Raw genomic sequence first — 18995 nt, 5'->3', positions numbered from 1 at the left:
CAATATTACACACTGGAACTTTAAAAGACAGAAAGTATTTTCCTTTAGATAAAACTGTGACAGTGTCGTCTGTATGAATAAAGCCCACAAATTAAAACTCAACACAAAGTTTATTGGCATCACACATCAAACTTTTTTTTTTTCATATAAAGAGGGAATGTATCAAGTATAGACTATGAAAGTGCAAATAGCATTTCAAGGATTAGTTGCTTTAAAATAGAAAATCTCAATGTGTTACAAAATGTTATATGCCGTTTGAAAAGAAATCACCTGGACATCAGAGGTGAAATAAAAAGGAAGTACAAACTCTATTCAGACTCGTTCCCGTTTCATGCACAGCATAGTGTTACACAGAGAGGGACACTTGTGTTAGATCCTCCGTTTAACCCACTCAACATGAACCGAGTCCGACAAAGTTAGTCCCACTAACCATATGGCACTCACAGTTTCACAACTTCAAGACACAAGCGATCGCTACGTTTAGATTTACTGTGGCTCTCTGCATCTCCTGGAAAAGAAAGAACGGTCATTTACTTCAGTCTGTTCAGAAACAATTAAAACATTGATGTGATCAGTTAATCATAATTGCGTTTCTTTAGTGGATCAAGATCATCTTAAATAAATACCGACCTCATATTGCAACTTTCCTCCATTTTTAGTGTCTGACTTCAGGTAAGATCGGTGACACACATACAGTGGATCAACAAAGTCGATACAGTGATTTGAGTTTCTGAACCACAGGAAAACCAACTGTTTTGAAAAGTAAAACAAGATTTCCAACCACACAAAAGAAATAAAGCCAGAAAGGTTTTGAGAGTGCGACATTAAAACCAAATCATAGGAAATCAGTGTTACCCTCTAACCTAACACTTCTAGAACGAACCAAAAGCCTCATGCTACAAATATTTTCTTGAAGGAAAAAACTAAAATCAAGAACTCACTTTTGCACACTTCAAACTTAATGTGAGAGAAGAAACTTTAAGGTAACAGGTGTTTTTCGTTTCTTTACACTGTAAATACTGTGTAATTAGCACTCAGAAGAATCACGTGTGAAAGAGGATTATATAACTGTGATTGACGTAAAGGCACTGTGTAGAGAACAAGGAGCTCCTGGTTGGAACAAACACACGTCCACATTCTCTGGATGGCCGGGACGTCTGCAGGGCGCTGAGAAGGCTCCGCTCGCTTCACACTCACCAGGAGATTGATTACAGCGGCTCGGGCTTGATTGATTAATTCACCGGAATCTGAATGTGATTGCTTGATTATCTCTTTGACTGGCCCTTTTTTTCCTGCTGCGTATAAATAAGACGACTTCGCTGTCGACATCGTCTGTCACGCTCCTCGTTCCGCTGCAGTTCCCCCCCGACATCGGTTTTAACAGGAGTTACAATGGGATTCAGAAAGTGCTGTTGCCAAGGTGCGAGCTGATTGATGCTCAGCAGCCCCTCCGGGCCTGTCAGCGTTTGTTGTTTTTTGAAGCTCTCTTGACATTTCCTATTCAAACTGTTCTCGGATGGAGGCTCTGAGATGAATGGGTGCTACCTCGTTCCTGCTCGTCTGAATGATGCGAGTGTTTCACGTAATGACGAACACAGCCGTTATGGTCTGGAACTACAGATTTACACAGCACCCTACAGCTTTTAGAATTTAAATTTCACTCAGCCGCAATCTCAACAAATATGGCTGGAGACTTTCACATTACCGTTTAGCTGAGTCATTGAGATTGTAAGAAGCAGGCACGACTTGCTGTGAATAATCCACTTGGTGACTGCAGACTGTGCTTTTGCTCGTCAGTGTTTGGCACCTATGAAGCCGACAGATATGGGCAGGAGTGAGAACTCTTTCTCAGACTGTACCCTACAGATTGAATATTGGATATTAAACTGCTGCCTATGCACGAGGGGAAAAACCTCCCTCAGACCTGATCCTGACACATACAGTAGGCTTTTAGTCCAGTGGAAAAATAAAATACCTGCACAAGGATTAAATCTCTAAATCTCTCGTCTCCTAAATCTGCTTTCAGAAAAAGCAACTTGTTCATATTTCTATCAGCAGAGAATCGTTTATGGAAATATATCATTGCAATTCATAATCTCTCCTTCAGTTAGTGCTTTTTCTTCAGGAGGGCTGGTTAATGGGGGATTGCCTCTACAGCCAACACAGGAAAGGACCTGACTGCAGTGTTAGACTAAACTAAGAGTCTTAAAACGTTTTGCCCCAAGTAAAAACCAACACATTCTTCATTCTGTTTACATTCCATCAAATAAAACTCTTTCAACCTCGAGTGTTTTTTGGCCTTTCAAAATAATAAAAAAGATCCTTGCCGCCTCGGCCAATCAGATCATACTAGGTGCACTTGGTCCTCCCACTCAGAGGAGCTGCTGCTGGGCAGGTTGTCGGATATAGAGTCACATTGCGGAGTGTCGACGCGGCAGACCTTCGAGCCTCTGCTCTCTGCGTGGTCTCCACTTGGTTCAAGCGGCATAGTTTCCATCCCCACAAGATCCAGCTGGGTCGGCCTCTCCGCCATGGCACAGTCCTTTTCCTCCATGTCACTCAGTCTCCGTGAGCAGAAACCCACGTCTGCCATCACTTCCTGAGGCAGGACAACCACGCCGGCTTTCTCGTCATCTTGCGGGCGGCTCCTTCCGCCTGCATGTAGTGCGCCCAGGTTAGAATCTGTGTCGGAGGAGGTGGATGAAACCAGGGTGATGCCTTGAGGATTCATGTCGTGGAACCACGCCATGATGTTGCCCAGCAGGTTAGCATTTGCAGCTAACGCAGAGGACGAGGATGGGTCGTGGCTGCCATATGTATTTGAATCTATGGTGTCACTAGAAGAGGAGAAGAGGCCTGTGGACGAGCTGCTGCCACCGGGGGCCACTGGTATGGGTAGAGAGGCCCCGTATGGCCGGTAGCGACTCTCATGATGCTGCACAGAGGCGTTAACACTGGTAGCAGCAGAATAATGGCTGCCGATGTTGATGTTGCTGAGTCTTGCCAAGTTATCTCCCAGCTCCAGCAGTTCTGAGCTGCTTAGGGAAGCTCTAGGGAGGATCTCTACACCAGGAGCCCTCTGCTCAAGCCTAGAAGGCAGCGAGGTGCCAATAGCGCCAAGAGAGGCTTCGTTGGCAAGGATCTCATGGCTGGACCCACTCCCAGCCAGGCCAGAGTCCTGGAGAGACAGCTGAATGGCCAGCAAAATGTTAGGGTCGTCGTCATCGAATGAACCGAGACCCTGCAAGAAAACAAAGGATACACAGTGTCACAGTTTATGCAGAGAACCTGAAACCAGGCCACATCATCCAGTAACAGCACCAACAGTTATTAAAGCTCCAGTTCGACTAAAATCTGCAAAATCTTTTAGTGGAGAAAGAAGAAGCAGCAGCAGCAGGTTAGAAATGATGATCAGACGTGATATGCACCATCTACAGATAAAGAAACTAATGCAGTTGTGACCCAGTTTGTCTCTTTTAAAGATTATGTTTTTCTTTTTGCTGTGAGAGAGTGTGTGTGTGTGTGTGTGTGTGTGTGTGTGTGTGACTTTGAGGCTTTACATTTTACAGCTCTGTAATGCCAAAAGGCTGAAAGCTTGGCAATGTTGGATATTTTTGCTGTCAACATATCCCATGAAATCATAGTGATTTAGTCCCAGTGTGTTCTGACTTCCCAGTGCCCATGTTAGCTATGATGAATGAGGATTTCATCGAGTCGAACACTGTTATTTGTTTTGTAGTTTTGGACAATATCTACGAGCTTGTTTTTTTACATTACATACATGAGGTTGATTGACGTAAAATCACAGGATAATTGACACCGTAAGACTTTACTCATACTAGCCTTGTTCTGTACTTGTACCATCTGTCAACTGGATTCTCTTTAGCCCCACTTTATTTGAATTTCAACAATTGAATTAATTCTCTCATTTGTATAATTCATTAGTCTGCAAAACCATAGTCGGAAGAAGTACATCAAACTTTTAAAAAGTGTTCTTTAAAACTGCCTTTAAAAGAAAACTAAAAGTAAAACTAAATAAAAAAAAAGGTCAAACAAAATCATTATCAAGCCCAGAAACTTGATAATGAGAAATATGTCTTCATCTATCATCTTAAAGGTTTTACAGGCTGAGGTGTTGGGTTGAGAGGAAATTGTAAACTGTGTCTCACCATCAGAGGACCATGTCTGCGTCCACCTCCGACATCATCTTTGGAGAAAAGGAGATTGACAAAACAGTCACATTCAAAAACCTGATTCTTTACAGCAGCACTTTGATAGCCATTTAACCCATTCAGGAAAATCATCTCCATTCCAATGAAAGTGAGAGCCACCTGACTGAGCATGTGCATTCAGCACTTTTTCTGGAAATTCACTTATTCAGTATCTTCGTCTGAAATCAATTAATCCTTGTTGGAAAAACAGAACCAATTAGCTGGCTTCAAAACTGCAAACTCCGACCATCTTTCACTCCTCGCAGCCAAAAACAAAGCAGCAGCGTGATGGACGACACTGATGGATTGCAAATATTGGCTTGTTGAACTTGAGCAGCTGTGATTTTTCAAAGTTTGAGGCTGTACTCTAATTTGCACGCTCCCAATTCCTGCTTTACTTGGACAGCGCTGAGGAGTGTAGGTGAGGGGGTGGGATGAAAACACTTTGCTTTCCTGAACATGCATAATGTAGCTTTAATGAAATTACCAATTCCTTCACCAAGATAGATGTTAGAAACCCCAGAGGGAGAACGCTGTGCGTCCACTGCAGTACCTAAAGTGCTGTCGCTGGGGTCGTCGGGGTCAGGTGTGCTGCTACGCAGACTGGACATGTCCCCTCGCCTCCGCTGTCGGTGTCTCCGTCTGTACTGGAACTCTGCATACTCCTTACAAGATCAGGAAGAAAAAGGCATTTCAATAACACATGTCACCAAGTACCATAGTTTACATTCACTTTATGGCTTAATTTATCTGATCACTTGGTCCGCGACTGTCATCAACATGCTGCTCTGACCAGGAAACAAGTTACAGATCAGCAATACATGGCTCCTGCTTTAATCAATTCTTATCCCACTCTTTTATTGAGGTCAAAAAGAATGAATTAGTCAATATGTAAACGTGACTCTGATTCGAGTAGCAGAGCGCTTTGTTTTTAAATCTGGTGCGAGGCTTGTGTTCATGGAAAGATCAGCACCACCAGACTTCAAACTTCAAACCCTTTTATCTCCAGACCAAGCCTTTAGTCATTAGGCACCAGTCTAGAAAGAATCCAAGCAGAACAAATCCTACTGGTAAGGAATTGGTAATTAAGCAACAAGAGGCCTGAGGTGCAGATGTTTGGAAATACTATGTGTGTGTGTGTGGGAGGGTATATGCCCAACTAATCTCAGAGGCAACCAGAATACCTTATCAAACATGAAAGTGATGTTATTAAAAAATAAACTAAATAAAAAATGTATTTACTTGCAGAATGAATTTGAATCCATATCCATATTTTGTCAAGGTTAAGTTTGAGTGATGCCAAAAAGAAAGTGAACCCTTTGAAATCAACTGGTCAGACAAACTATGTGCTTCAGCTGGTAACACAAAAACAATCACAGTGTTTCGTGTCTTTATTGAAAGATTTATTGCACGTCCACAGAGCTGGTGGAGAAAATACATAAACGTTTGGATTTACCAACTGGTTAAAACGTCGTTTGGCAGAAACAACTGCAAACAAACACGTTGTTTAGCTGCAAATCAGAACTGCACGATGTTCAGGAGGAAATTTGTCTCTTCTTTACAACAAAACTGTTTCAGCTCAGACATAATCTTATGGTTTCTGGTGTGAACGGCTCTCCTGAGGTCCTTCCTGGAAATCTCGACTAAGGTCTGGGATCTGACTAGGGTACTGCAGACGGAGATTTTTCTAAGTTTAAATCTATTCTGTCGTACATTTACTTTGTTATTCAGAAGAACTTGTGAGAAATTAATTAGATACATTTGTCCTTGCAATGATGGCGAGCTGTGTGTTTGAGTGTTCAAAATAGAGAAGTAAGTTAGTTAGTTTTAGATTGAAAACTCTTGGAGTGTGGGCGAGCAAAAAAGTCCATGTTGGAAACAATGACGCACTCACTCACATTTTTGTCCTGATTTGACTCTAGTACCAGCAGTGAAGGAGACAAATTACTCGCAGTCAGCCACAGTTCCACCGCTGTGTCGGTGCAAGAAAAGTAAACCCATGTCTTAAACTTTACCATTGTTTCCTTTGCAGCATTTTCTGTGACTAAGCAGCCAACAGCAGAGTAGACAATCTGATTCCTGTTTACACCAACATGCAGTATTGATATAGCCTTAGTGCTTCATGTGCTTCCAATAAAATCATGGATTAGTTCAATCAAACTACAAAATATTTGTGGTTGTGTTGTGTTGTGGAATGTCAGAATGCACTTCGGCAAACTTTTGGCCTCAGTAGGTTTGTTCTGTCCTGCTGTGGACAACACACACCTAAACTCTGGGTGTGTGCTTTGTCAGAAGTTGTTGAACTAAATCATATTTATTTATAGTTTGCCTAACTGTGGACGACTCATATCCATACTCATTGAAATCTTACTAACCCTTCCCAGCTTTTAGCAAATGAACACTTCTTGAGAAGTCTTCGGAGATCTCTCCTTCCTGTCGGCCACGGTTCACAACAGCAGATGCTTCTTGTGAAAAAGCTAACTTTAAATGTTTGTGTGTGTTTTTTAAAGTTAAAGTTGCTCTAACCTCTAACACCTCCTGTCTGCTTTCATTGATTTGACACCCGGTTCACTAACTCTTGTCTCCAGTTAGCCTTGGTTTATGTCAGCAGCCTTGGGGCTCACATCCGATTCTAACCTACACTGTGAATGTTTCAACAGTGTTTTTGGTACGAGTGTTATAAGTATAAAAAGAAAGATTGTGAAGATAGTAGATCGAAGAAAAGATTGTGTTTGTTCATTATTGTAACTCTGCCCATACTTCACACACATATAAACATAAATTGAGCCTCTTTTTAACTTTTTTGCCATTAAATGTGTGTGAAGATTCTTCTTTGCATCAAAGAAGGAAACAATGACTGACATATCAAGAGAAACAATAATGACGTGATGATAAATAAAGTCATAAAATGTATCCAGTGAAATAACATTTTACAGGGAGTATATAACTTATTTAAGTATGTACTACATAGAAACTGAAATAAAATAGAGCATTTTTAAGTAGTGTATACATAGCTTCAGTACTTGTAGTGGTCAAAGGTCAATTGAGAAATAATTTCAATGCAAATCTGGTGAAAAACACACGGCTGCTTTCTAGTGTTAGACCAACATGAAAAGGTGTTTTAGACTGAGCACACACATCAGCAACTCGGGACATAATCAACTGTATCCTCTGTTCAAACATCTCATGCCTTTGCAAAAGTCATCGAGTCATACTCTTATAATCAAAAGCCTGTCACCCAAACGCCCTCTTTTCCATACGCTCTAAAAATAGCTCACTATAAAGTGATCTGCCGGCATTGTAAGAACCATGGAGCGGACCATCTGTAGCTGCGTCTGTGAGGTGGTGTCATCCCACTTTGATTATTACGATGGTGTCCCCATTAACTGCTGCAGCTGAGACACAGCCTCTTCATTAGGACAAAAGATACGTTTTAAGATTTTATGGTGTTTCTGGCATCTGGCAGTCTTAACTATGAATTTAATTGTCGATGAAAAAAGAATAAAATACTAAATGACTTTAAAATTACCTGGTTTAATTTAATTTGTCCTTAGAGCTTCTGCATGCTTAATGCTGTCTTGAAAATGGAATTTGTCAATAAGATAAATCAATAACAGTCAAGCACCGTTCAGGAAGCATTTATGCATTAAGATAGATGACCTTATTTGGCTTAATTTCTTATAATTAAAAAAACAACAAAATGATCAGATGGGAGTTCCGTTCCTGATAAACAGCTTATTACAACATAACTGGAAATTTTATGATTAGTTGAATGCTCCATAAAAGCACAATAGCTTGTTCTAAGCGTCCCTCTGGCATCGGTGTGAGTCATGTCTCTTGCAGATGAGCTGCTGCATCAGGTTTACCCGCTCAATAGCTTGCTGATTTCAGTTTGGAAATGGTAAAAACAACACAATTAATACAGTGGGTCCTGATTTAAATGATACAATTATTTCGTAAAAACTTATCTAAAAAGAATCTTTACAAAGCTTAACTTGTGATTGAGCTGAGCAGGCAGAGGGCAAAGTGTTTCAAATGTCTTTTTCAAACTGGCAGACGAGACAAATCTTTGCTTTGGTATCAGTGATGTTAGGGAAACAGCCACTTTATGCAGTTAACAGATGCGCACAATAACCAGAGAAGCTCAATTTTGATGTCAGATTTGCATACTGGTGTTGTGTTTTAACACTTCAGAAGGAACCACCACAAAGTCTGAGGAGTGACGGAGTTGTTGAGCGGAGAGAATTTGTTCCAGATGGAAACCCTGTATGTTTGAAAGCTGCCACCGTGTATTAACCCAACATTAATAGAAACACAGAGTTCTAACTGCAGAGTATTGACTTATGCTCCACCATCGAGTGCATGCATCAAGCTGTGCATGAGAAGTAGGCAGGTCAATAATCAACCCATTATGTGGTCATTAGTTTTATGAGTGTAAGTGTTAACCACAAACGTCTGTTACTAATGTGCAATGATCGTGAGCAACCTGCTTAGGTGTTTGCCAGAGCACTGTGCTTTTAATCATTCCAACTGTGTGCTCAGGGGAACACTGAACCATCTGGCTTCTCCAGAATATTAAATAACATGATGATCTTTGGGTCATCATGGTTTGTCAGAGCTGTTTACGCAGCCAAAGCAGCACTATTAAAGATTGAGAGATACATATTGATGGAGGCTTGTATGTAACAATCATGATTCCACTTTCTGCAATTAATCAAAACTGATTAGCTGTGACATTACCAGAGTAACTCTTGTGTTAAAGGTCATCCAAGTGTCTGCAAACCCTGACATTTATATTCAACTCAAAATGGAGTCATTAAAAACCATGTTTTAAGCCTAAATGTCCCCTGATATCCTCCTGAGCCGCGTTCATGTATGCACGCGTCACACCGGAAAACCGCACACACTGCACCAAGCTCTCGCCCAAGGGCACATGCAGAGTGTGTGTTAGCATCGCTACACCCGCTAGCATCGCTACTTCCGTTAGTGGACTTTTATGTTTAAAACATGGAATAAGCAACCTCTTTTGGAGTTAGATATGAGTATCTGGGCTTGCGGACCACACGAGCAGTAAGGAAGCATGCTGTGCTTTTTTCTGTAGTTTTATTACGTCTGAATAAGAGGTCACTTTGGCTGCAACACTGTTTAACCCTGAAACTCCAGAAATGTTGCCTGGACTCAAACACTTTCACTCACCCCTCCATCAGCATTATCAATTTAATGCATAAAATCAAAGGCTAAATGATGCATCACACTAATTAACCGACTCAAACATGGAAATGATTGCAGATGAGAGATGAGATTCAGGTGTAATGTAGCCGAATCTTCTGTTGGATTAACACAGATATGGGTGCATACAGTGGTGACTGTGTTATTACTGAATCCAATCTTATTTCTGACAACTCTGAAAGAAATGATTGATTTAATTTGAACTGGTTTGATGTTTATTTTACCACTCAGGCTAAACTTTAACTGTAGGTTTACCAAATCATTGTAAAAAATGTCAACATGTTTAAGATAAGAATGAATAGTTGTGATTTTAAGGTTTATGATTTTTTGGGGGATTATTTGAACTGTGACCAGGCAGATCTAATCTCAGGTGAAATCATTCAGGCCAGGTGTCGGATCACAAAGAATTGAACAAAACTTCACTGAAACTTAATAAAGGTTTGTTATGATTACCTCAGGTGATGCAAAGCCTAAATATTCCCAGTCCCACGTTCCGCCAGCGAAACTGCAAGTGACCAAGACACACAACATTTAGCCAGAATACAAATATGAGTAACTTTAAGTACTCTACACCTAATTAGTCTCATTTGATAATTTCAACTGGATCAGTAATACAGTCTCTCTCTTCTCTAAAGATGAGTCTGTATGTTACCTGCGCCTGGGGGCCTCAGGAGAGTCATTGGGGGCCACACCCCTGGCTACTGAGGCCAGGAACTCCAGCCTCTTCTGCTCCACCAGACACGCCGCACGGATGATCTTGTGACGCGGCGTCCGCAGGTAAGGCCGATTGACTTTTTGAGCCAGGTCCTCAGTAACCATCTCTAAATCAGTCTGAGGAGAGAAACACAGTTGGCTGAGAGATCTTTTAGCAAACTCAAAAGAACGAGTGGTTTTAGTGTCTGAATGCACTTCAAGTTTAACTTAATGTCTAATTAATTCCAGATTTGGATGTTCAAGGACATAGGGACTTAAGAAATAGCCCTTTAACGCAACTACTTTTACTGCTACAATGCATTATCAATTAATTTTATAAGCTTTTACAAACATTATAAGAGCTATGAGAGCCTTGCATGGTCACTTTACAGAATTTGAAAAGCCAATAGTATTAGGTAAATACAATTTGTGTCTTTCCATGTGATTACAAATAATATAACACTAGATCTTTTAGTAGAAGCTGAGATGTGCAGGTATAATTGGGGTAGACTGTGAAGATTATGAGGTTGAAAGCTTTAGTCCCACATCTTTAATGGCCCATACAAGACTGGCTGCTGTGAACACTTGTCTTTTTTCTCAACACTGAAACCTGCATAAGCTCGTAGATCTCTTTCTTTGTGCTTTTGGGCTCCAGAAAGAAGCCGTAAGGATAAGAGCACTTGAGGATGCGGCGAGTCTTCAGAAGTTCTAGGACCGCATCTTCAATGAAGGTTGTGTCAGGTGGTCCTCCTTCCCCTGGGAACGAGAAGTAGAGTTTCAGATAACAAAATGAATACCTGCCTTACTTTTGTCAAATACAGCCCTGAATCCATCCTAAATCACCCACACTTCGAAGCAGATCAGTGCTAAATGAGAAATTCAGCACAATGCATACAGAGGAAAAGCTCCAATGTGCTAAGTGCAATGCAGGTACTATTTCAAATGACTGATCTCTAGGGGTCTATGTTGATGGGAAACAAGGAACTGAAAATAGGAAAAACATCCTCCTGCAGAGCCCCTGCCCCCCACCATTTTAGATCTACACATGCGGGAGCCATCATTAGAGACTGAGAATCCTTCTCAGGGCAAAGTATCCCCAGGATTCATTGACGCTTCTGTGACGTAGTGTCTTTCAAAGAGGTAGTGGCGCAAGCGAGCGAAGATATGCTTGATGTGTAAGTATCAGGCTTAAACTAAACAGAACGGCTAATGGTACACATGTTTAAAAATAACAGAGGGACATTAAAAGTTTCTCGTTGTGTCCAACTGCAGCTCTGTTGCTAGGTAACAACAGTAAGGGTGGAAAAGCTGGTGACGCAGATGATGGGAAATGTTGCGGACCAGATCGTCTAATTTTGGTTCGGCCTTAGTGGTCTATGAAGGAGGCGGTCCTCGTGGGCTGCATAGACCCCTTAATTGGGACACATGTTTAGAGAACAAAACCTGCCATCTGTCCCCAAATGATGAAGGAAAACCTGTGCAACCTTCAACTGAACAAAACTAATACTCTAATACTAATAATCTACTAATCACAGAGTTATGATCATCCATTTGTCTACAGACTAATGTAGATACCACCTCTACCCTTGTATCTTCACTGAAATTGCATCTGTTGACAATCAGAACTAAACTCCAGGATACTAAACAGGTGGACAGGGCTTGTACAGATGAAGGTTTAAAGGACTCAACAAACTTTTTACACAAAGCACGGCCTTATTGTAACTTAGATACGCCTGCTGAATCATAACCAGACTCACTGTTGTTAATACATTATTGAAACACCTTTGTGTTTCTTCTCCCTCCTGCACATGTCCCAAAGCACAGTATCAGAGGACCAGATTAAGATGGGTCTAAATGTGTAATGAAGAGTGATACTGTTGTGGCAGACTGCTGACTCACTTCCACTTAGGGCTCGACTGAGCTGCTCCATCTTCTCTTTGGCTGTTTTTAACAAGCGCTGCTCCAGCTATTGTGCAGAAGACAGAAGCTGTTTTACGTGTGAATTATTGGAAAAAGACATCTTGAGAAAACTGTTGGAAAAAACACTGAAGAGAATACCAGAATATGAGGCTAAACACATTTAAAAGAGAGAGCACTAGACTTTTTATTTTAACGATGTTTGATGTCTGATTATTGCTTCCATAACAAGCCCCCGAAGGTAGGACAGTCTCTCCAGTATTATTATAGATGTACAGGATACAGAAATATTGAACATTTGACAGTATAATGCCTCAGAGAGCACAGCCACATATGCAGACAGGTGCCAGTTAACATCCACTGCATGACTGTACATTATACAAAGCAGACATCACATCATTAGAAGGCAATGTCAGAGGTGGTTACCTGATAGCTGTGCTCGTGGTTCTTGAAACGTGTGTAGTAGTGCATAAAACGGTCCAGTTCCTGAAAGCTCTTGTGTTTCTTCTCTGCCTGAAAAACCATGATGAAACACCAGTCACAGTCAATAAACTCCAGAGAGTGTTGCTCCCCCTCAGTGTCGTGTTGAGGTACTCTGGCTGAGAGCGGCCCAAATAAGTCAAAATAAGTGAGTAGAGCCAGAAGTGAAATCAGTGCTTGTGATTGGGAGGAACGCTGGTGCAGACTGAGAATGGACTTCTTCTTTTTAACTTTTGATGAAGGTATGTGTGATTGACAAAGGTTAATGTATATGTTTAAGTGTTCTTGCTTATCTAAGCTGCATAGAGTACATGTTGAAACAAACGGACAAGCACTATTCTTCGACATTTTCAAATATCTATGTTTGTTTCAACATACTTTTCCTCCACAAAAATTCCCTTGGACTAATGTTTAAATCGAACTACTAATCTTGGTGCTTTGTTACACCATCATGTTTTTGCTTCTTTAAGTTGAGTATTATGAATGAGCCAATTGACAATCAAATTCATTATCAAGTTCAGTTATATTATAATATATGCAGTCCTGTACAATAAAAAAAATGTTTTGCTTTCCACTATGAATATATAGTGCTTTAAAGAGTAAGTAAATAAGTAAATAATGCAACGTAGTGCAATACAGTGCAATGACTGAGAAAACCATTGCCTGTACTGATGTTTCTTAAGTGGTGGGTAAAAAGTAAATGTAAAAAAAGGTTGTAAAAAAATAAATCTTTATCAGTCTGCTGTGGTTGTTATTTATTTCTAAATTTGTTCAAGGGAAACTCCACCAATTTTACACATCAAAGTCTGTTTACAGGTCTTGCTGAAACATATGGATAGAACGTTTTCTGTGGCTCCAGAAAATCAAATTTTTCTGATCTGATAAACTGCCTGGAGGGATGTCATTTAAGGTACCACTGGAGCTAAAGACTTTACATTTTAATATGTATGACGATGAGAGCTTGCTTTTAATTCCTGCTAAAGACCCAAGGCTGCATTGCCCTCTACCGGCAAACACATCTAAATCGCTGGCCAGACTGTCAGACGTGTGTGTGTGTGTGTGTGTGTGTGTATTTGGTACCTCGTCAGTCATCCCCTTTGACTGCTCCTCCACCTGCTGGATGACCTCATAGCGGGTGCAGCGATAGTAGCCTCCTGTTGACGAGCTGTGCTTTTTCCACTCTTCCAGACAGATCCAGCAGAAGTCATACTTACACTACAGGGACAGGATGAAGATATTAAGACTTCAATCTGCTCTCGTCAGCCATCATATCTAAACTGGTAAGCCACTTACAAATACTAGACCAGTGACTGTATAATGAGTTGATATCTATTTTATGATAAAGTTTTAAAATAAAGTCAATGTGTGCCTTCTATCACTGGGTCATGGTATGTGAAGATGTCTGCAAACACACACATGATGTATTCATATTTTCACATGATTGTTCCCCCTAGTTAAAAGACTGATGAAACTAACACTGTGTGACTACTCTAAATATTATTTAGCAAAGACCTGTGATTAAAACCAAGTCTAAATCAGCTTATGGTGCTTTCAGTCATTCGTGTCTTGAATTCTCTACGACATGAATTGAGGTCTGCTTAGAACCAACCATATCTTTATTAAAAGCAAACTCAATAATTCTCTCAAACTTTTAGTTAAGTCAAAATGTATCTGTATTATTATTGTTCCATTTTAATAATCTTAGATTCCTTTATATTGTATTCCCATTTTACTGTAATACCTTTTGCTATGTTTTTGTTGACAATTTTTATAATGTAGCACATTGATTCTATACCAGCTATGAAATCCCTTCTTTTCTTATCTATACCTCAAATCCTTTGAAGGAGAAGGACGCCAATCTCAGCTGACTCTGGGCCAGTTGTTGTAAAAAATGTGCTATACAAATGAACTTGAACTGGCTGTAAACCCAGTAACCTTGGACTCAACATGTACTTGCCTGTCTCAAGCTTCTTACTAACAAATTGCAGGTTGAACCTGGCAATGAATCGTGAGCCTGCTGTTGCTAGAAGGCACCCTACTTGATTTGAGATCAGAAATTACCATAGCGTACTGTTGAACAACAGAACACTACAGCCCCTCCAGTCCACAGCCTATTTGGGTGTAAGTGATTTTTCTCCCTGTGCAACAAGTACTTCTTGGGAGAGACAAGTTAGCCAGAGCGACACAAAACCCTAAAGGCTGAGACCTCTGTTGTCCTGGAAACACTCTGCTTATATGGTACTTCAGAAAAATCAATGAATGGCAGTGGGACATAAATGGAAGGACACAGAGACACAAAAAGACAGTGTGTGAAATGGAGACGTAAGATAAATAAGTGTGAGGCTGCACTGGAGGGAAAGAAATGGCAGCGAAAAAGACAAATAAATGTTCCTTTGCAACACTAAGTCCTGTGTTTCCAAGCAACAGGGGTAAAGCCATTTCTCAACAAATAATAACAGGTCAAGAGGCTGAGCCCTCTGTGGCCTTTCAGCTTGTGAAAGCTGCTCCATCTCTACCAAACTAATCTCCATCTCTAGTCAGCCTCTTTAACCAGGACAGTGACAGTGACAGTGACAGGGCTGTCACAAAGACAAAAGGAGTCTGCTTGTGTGACTGCACTGGGCTGCTTTCATGGCCTGCCCTCCAGCAACAGTGTTGGTCACAGAGACAGAGTCAGGCATCATGACGGTGCGATTATCAGTCTCACACCGTCTGCCTCCACCACTCAGCGAGTGTCTTTTTATCTCCATCACCTCTGTTTTACTCTCTGTTGCCTGTCTCAGTCAGATTGAAGCTCCTGACTAAGTACAAGGCTTACCGACTTCCCGGCCGTTTGATGGATTGTTTGTGAACATGACAGTATCATAAGCAAACGCTTGTAAAGGCAATTTTTAGAATGACTGCGAAATGCAGAACTTGACTTATAGCAGCTTAAATGGAATCAGGGTCCTTTTCACCTTTACATCTACATCACGACACCAGAACAAAAGAGCATCTTACTTGTTCATGTCTAAAGAATAATGTTAGCACAACACATCACAGCCTGATAGTGATGCCCAAGGCAATTCAAAGGGTCATCAGGACCATAAGAACTCACCCAATGAGGATAAATAATATCTTGACAAGGACCAATATGTTGCCTTTGAAAGACATGCTCTAATGCTTTATAAATACTCCGCTTAAGGGTGTTTACAGTGTGTCTCTTGTGTGGAAAACTTAATTTTCCACTCAAGTGTTTGTTTACACAGAGGGTATTATGGAGCCTACAAATACGTAGCTGTCCCATAATTGCACTATGTAAGTTATGTAAACCAGTCTGTACACACAGAGAAGAGTAACGGCATAAAAAAATATCTGACATGAGGTTATTATACATAATGAACTCCATATATGAGTTCAATATGATGTCAGACCTTCATGTTGTACTCTCGATCAAACAACCAGATTTTCTAAAGCTGCTTAAAGGTTCCCCACTAAATAGAATTGAGCACATACAGCTGATCCGAATCCCTGTTCTGAGCGCTAAGTGAGCAAGAAAAACAAGCAGCAAGGCCAAAGGCCGAAATGTAACTGTAATTCTTATTGCTGCTCGTTATACCCACCAAGGAGGTTAATATTAATTGGTGGAAGGATGCAGTATAGGTCAGGAAATAAAAACTTTAAATTTTGGTGGAGATCCAAAACAGGGGGCAGATCCAGGAATTTATTTTCACTTTCTATAATATTGCTTAATTGGTCCTTTTTCAATCAAACAATGATTGATGAAAAAATCTGGCATATTTAAGGGCACTGATATGTAAGTGTACAATTTAGTGCTGTTTGATTGAATTTAAGGGAACTGTTGGGCCTTGGTAGAGGAATGCACTGTACTGATTGCGATTATCGTTATTCATTTTGTTTTGACAAGCAGGACTGTAATAAAAATGTTTAACAATTGCTTATTTAGGTAGTTTCCACAATTAGAAAACAATCTACTCATTACCAGTTGAAAACAAGCTAGCAAGATAGCCCCATAGATAGAATTGTCAGATAATTACGAAACTGCATTAGTAAGACAGAGATGTAAACTGACCTTAGCACACTGCATGTGGTTGCAGCCCTCATTTTTTTGAATGGGGGACTTGCAGTTGGCGCAGGGCTTGGAGTTACTCATCAACCATAAGCAGTTGGCTGCATCCTCGTAGGCTTCGCTCACACCCGCCACTTCAAGAGGAGGAGGGAGAGGTAAATAGAACAAATAAAGGCATGATCAGACAGAATGAGAATGGCTATTAACCATGACATCTAAACAGGTCGCTGCACTGAGTGGGTAATTGTCCTGGCTGACTAATATGGATTTCTCATACATTTTGCTAACATCTCCCAAGACGCTTATGCATCCATCCATTCTAAAAGAGAATAATTGGCCATTATCACAGCACATCAGATGTGCCATTTGAAAACTGCTGAGATAAAACAGAATCTGGGGGAAATGAAGTGGAAGATGGTCCTAAAACAACAACAAAAAAGCTTTTTATCTTCTGACTGTCACTTCAACAAAGTGGCATTTGCAAACAACTTGGACCATCTTAAATTATCAATTTCTGCTCAATTTCTGCTCACAGTCCAATTACTGCTTCTAGACATTGCATACTTTAAATGAATGAGTTGTTCATTGTATTTAATAACTCATCATCAGTCTGCTGAATTTGAATTGGATTAGGTATAAACACTTAGTAATGACTGTGGTTGAGTTTGCGAAATTTGACATTCAAAGCTATCCCTTGACTTCAACACATAAAATCCAGGAAAGTAAGGTGAATGGCTAATCAACTAAACTTCTTGGACTTCTTTAAAAAATAATCACAAGGGGCCATATTCATAAACATGCTCCCGGAAAACTTAAGCCTAAAAATGTATAGCGAGGTTATCCTCCCTCACTACAGTCCTTCGAGGGTCACAGATACGTCTTCTTTCCTTTTTAATCAGATTAGTTTATTTATTGATGGCTATTGGGACACGAGGAAGCTATCAACAAAGAAGTTAAAAAGCTTTTAAAACAACTTACCAACCATACCTTCATAAAACATTATTGCATAGACACACAAGCGTGCTTCACAGAAGCCTGCTCTCATGGTGATAGTTGTTTTATTAATTTGCTTAAATTGTTATACCCTGTTGTTAATTAAGTACTTCTATCTATTTGATATTAAGGATTATTGATAGTATAAATGATAATCTAGAATAAAATAGCTCATTTATTTCTGTGATTGCTTGCCCGTCTATATAAATAGCAGTGTTGGTTGGCATGTAAATCTACCATAGCAAAAAGCCATAGAAGCAAGTAAAAGTACCAGAATATCCAACTGGACACAGGTTTGTTTACTGTTATCTCAATTAGCTGACAAGCATTAAACCGTTTTAAGAGGAAAACTTAGCCCCGGAGTTAGAGCACAAACCAAGAGGAAGTCATGAGAGAATATAGCTCAGCAGATTAACGTCTCATTCCCCCTGGTTGTGCGCACCAGTGAAGAATGTAGAAAGCAGTATTGTGTGTTGCAGTATAAATGCGAGACGGCTCACTGCAGCACACAAACAGGATTCTTCACATACACAGGTGTTATACCACTTACAGCTGATAGCAAAGTTATCTTAAGTAACTTAATAAGACAATTTTCCTATGCTTAGGAAACTCTAAAGCCTCTGAAAAGTCCTACTCAGAACAGTTTTTCGCCTCAGGAGCTCTCTCAAAGTGCCCATATTGTGCTATTTGTGGTTTTCTCTCTCCTTTAGTGAGTCATAGTGTTTTTAAAGCATGAAAAAGGTCTGCTGAGTAACAAAAGCCAAAGCAGTACAGTACAAGGCAAAAACATATGATGAGCGTTGCAGCATTAAGACTTATTCTAGTAGATAATTTAAAATTAATATTTTAAACCTGTAAATGACCAAAACATGGGCTTTTAATGACTAAGATCCTTTTTGAATATGAATAAAAGACATAAACGGAGGAGTAATTCTTAGAAAACATCATTATTATAAAATTTTCACTTGGAGCAACTAGGAAGCTTTATGAATACAGCAATAGAAGGTTTAATAATATGGTGTAAAGACTGAGTAAGATAATGTAAATAGAAATGCATAAACTATGATTTTATTCCGGTGTATAAAATATCCAAACTATCATAATTATTTTCAATACTCACAATCTTGAGGCCTCATCTCAGTGACTTCCTGTTGCCACAATTTCCAGGTGTCACAGTCGCAGGGCTCATGCGCTTCACCTTGACACTCCCTGTAATACACAGGTACAGATAAGGACAGACCTTATCAACAGTGACATTAGAAGACAGTCAAATTCATTAATCAACATTAATTCGACTTTTTTGCTTAAAATTAATTGCTATACTGAACTATTAAAGTTGGACCTGTGTCACATCCAGTTCCATAACCAAACGTCAAATCAACGGAAATCTGAACCTAATTGAC

The 18995-nt window shown here is 40.1% G+C and overlaps 1 protein-coding gene across 3 annotated transcripts in view; it reads right to left on the bottom strand.

Moving 5' to 3' along the window:
• Window positions 1-91: 91 nt before the first annotated feature.
• LOC133014779 (ankyrin repeat and IBR domain-containing protein 1-like) overlaps window positions 92-18995 on the bottom strand; it is a 37011-nt gene continuing 18107 nt past the window's right edge. For all 3 annotated transcript variants that reach the window (XM_061082042.1, XM_061082043.1, XM_061082044.1), the window contains exons 10-20: window positions 18713-18801; window positions 16603-16733; window positions 13611-13745; window positions 12477-12563; window positions 12033-12099; window positions 10744-10889; window positions 10093-10271; window positions 9894-9945; window positions 4765-4876; window positions 4170-4207; window positions 92-3241 (exon numbers count right to left, since the gene is read on the bottom strand). In XM_061082042.1, the coding sequence (XP_060938025.1) occupies window positions 2345-3241; window positions 4170-4207; window positions 4765-4876; window positions 9894-9945; window positions 10093-10271; window positions 10744-10889; window positions 12033-12099; window positions 12477-12563; window positions 13611-13745; window positions 16603-16733; window positions 18713-18801 (1933 nt within the window). In that variant the 3' untranslated portion in view covers window positions 92-2344. The remainder of the gene's footprint in view (window positions 3242-4169; window positions 4208-4764; window positions 4877-9893; window positions 9946-10092; window positions 10272-10743; window positions 10890-12032; window positions 12100-12476; window positions 12564-13610; window positions 13746-16602; window positions 16734-18712; window positions 18802-18995) is intronic.

This window comes from Limanda limanda, chromosome 11 (genome assembly GCF_963576545.1).
Source record: "Limanda limanda chromosome 11, fLimLim1.1, whole genome shotgun sequence".
In the NCBI taxonomy this organism is placed as follows: domain Eukaryota; kingdom Metazoa; phylum Chordata; class Actinopteri; order Pleuronectiformes; family Pleuronectidae; genus Limanda; species Limanda limanda.
The sequence above is the reverse complement of the archived record's forward strand: the minus strand, read 5'-3'. Positions and strand labels throughout refer to the sequence as shown.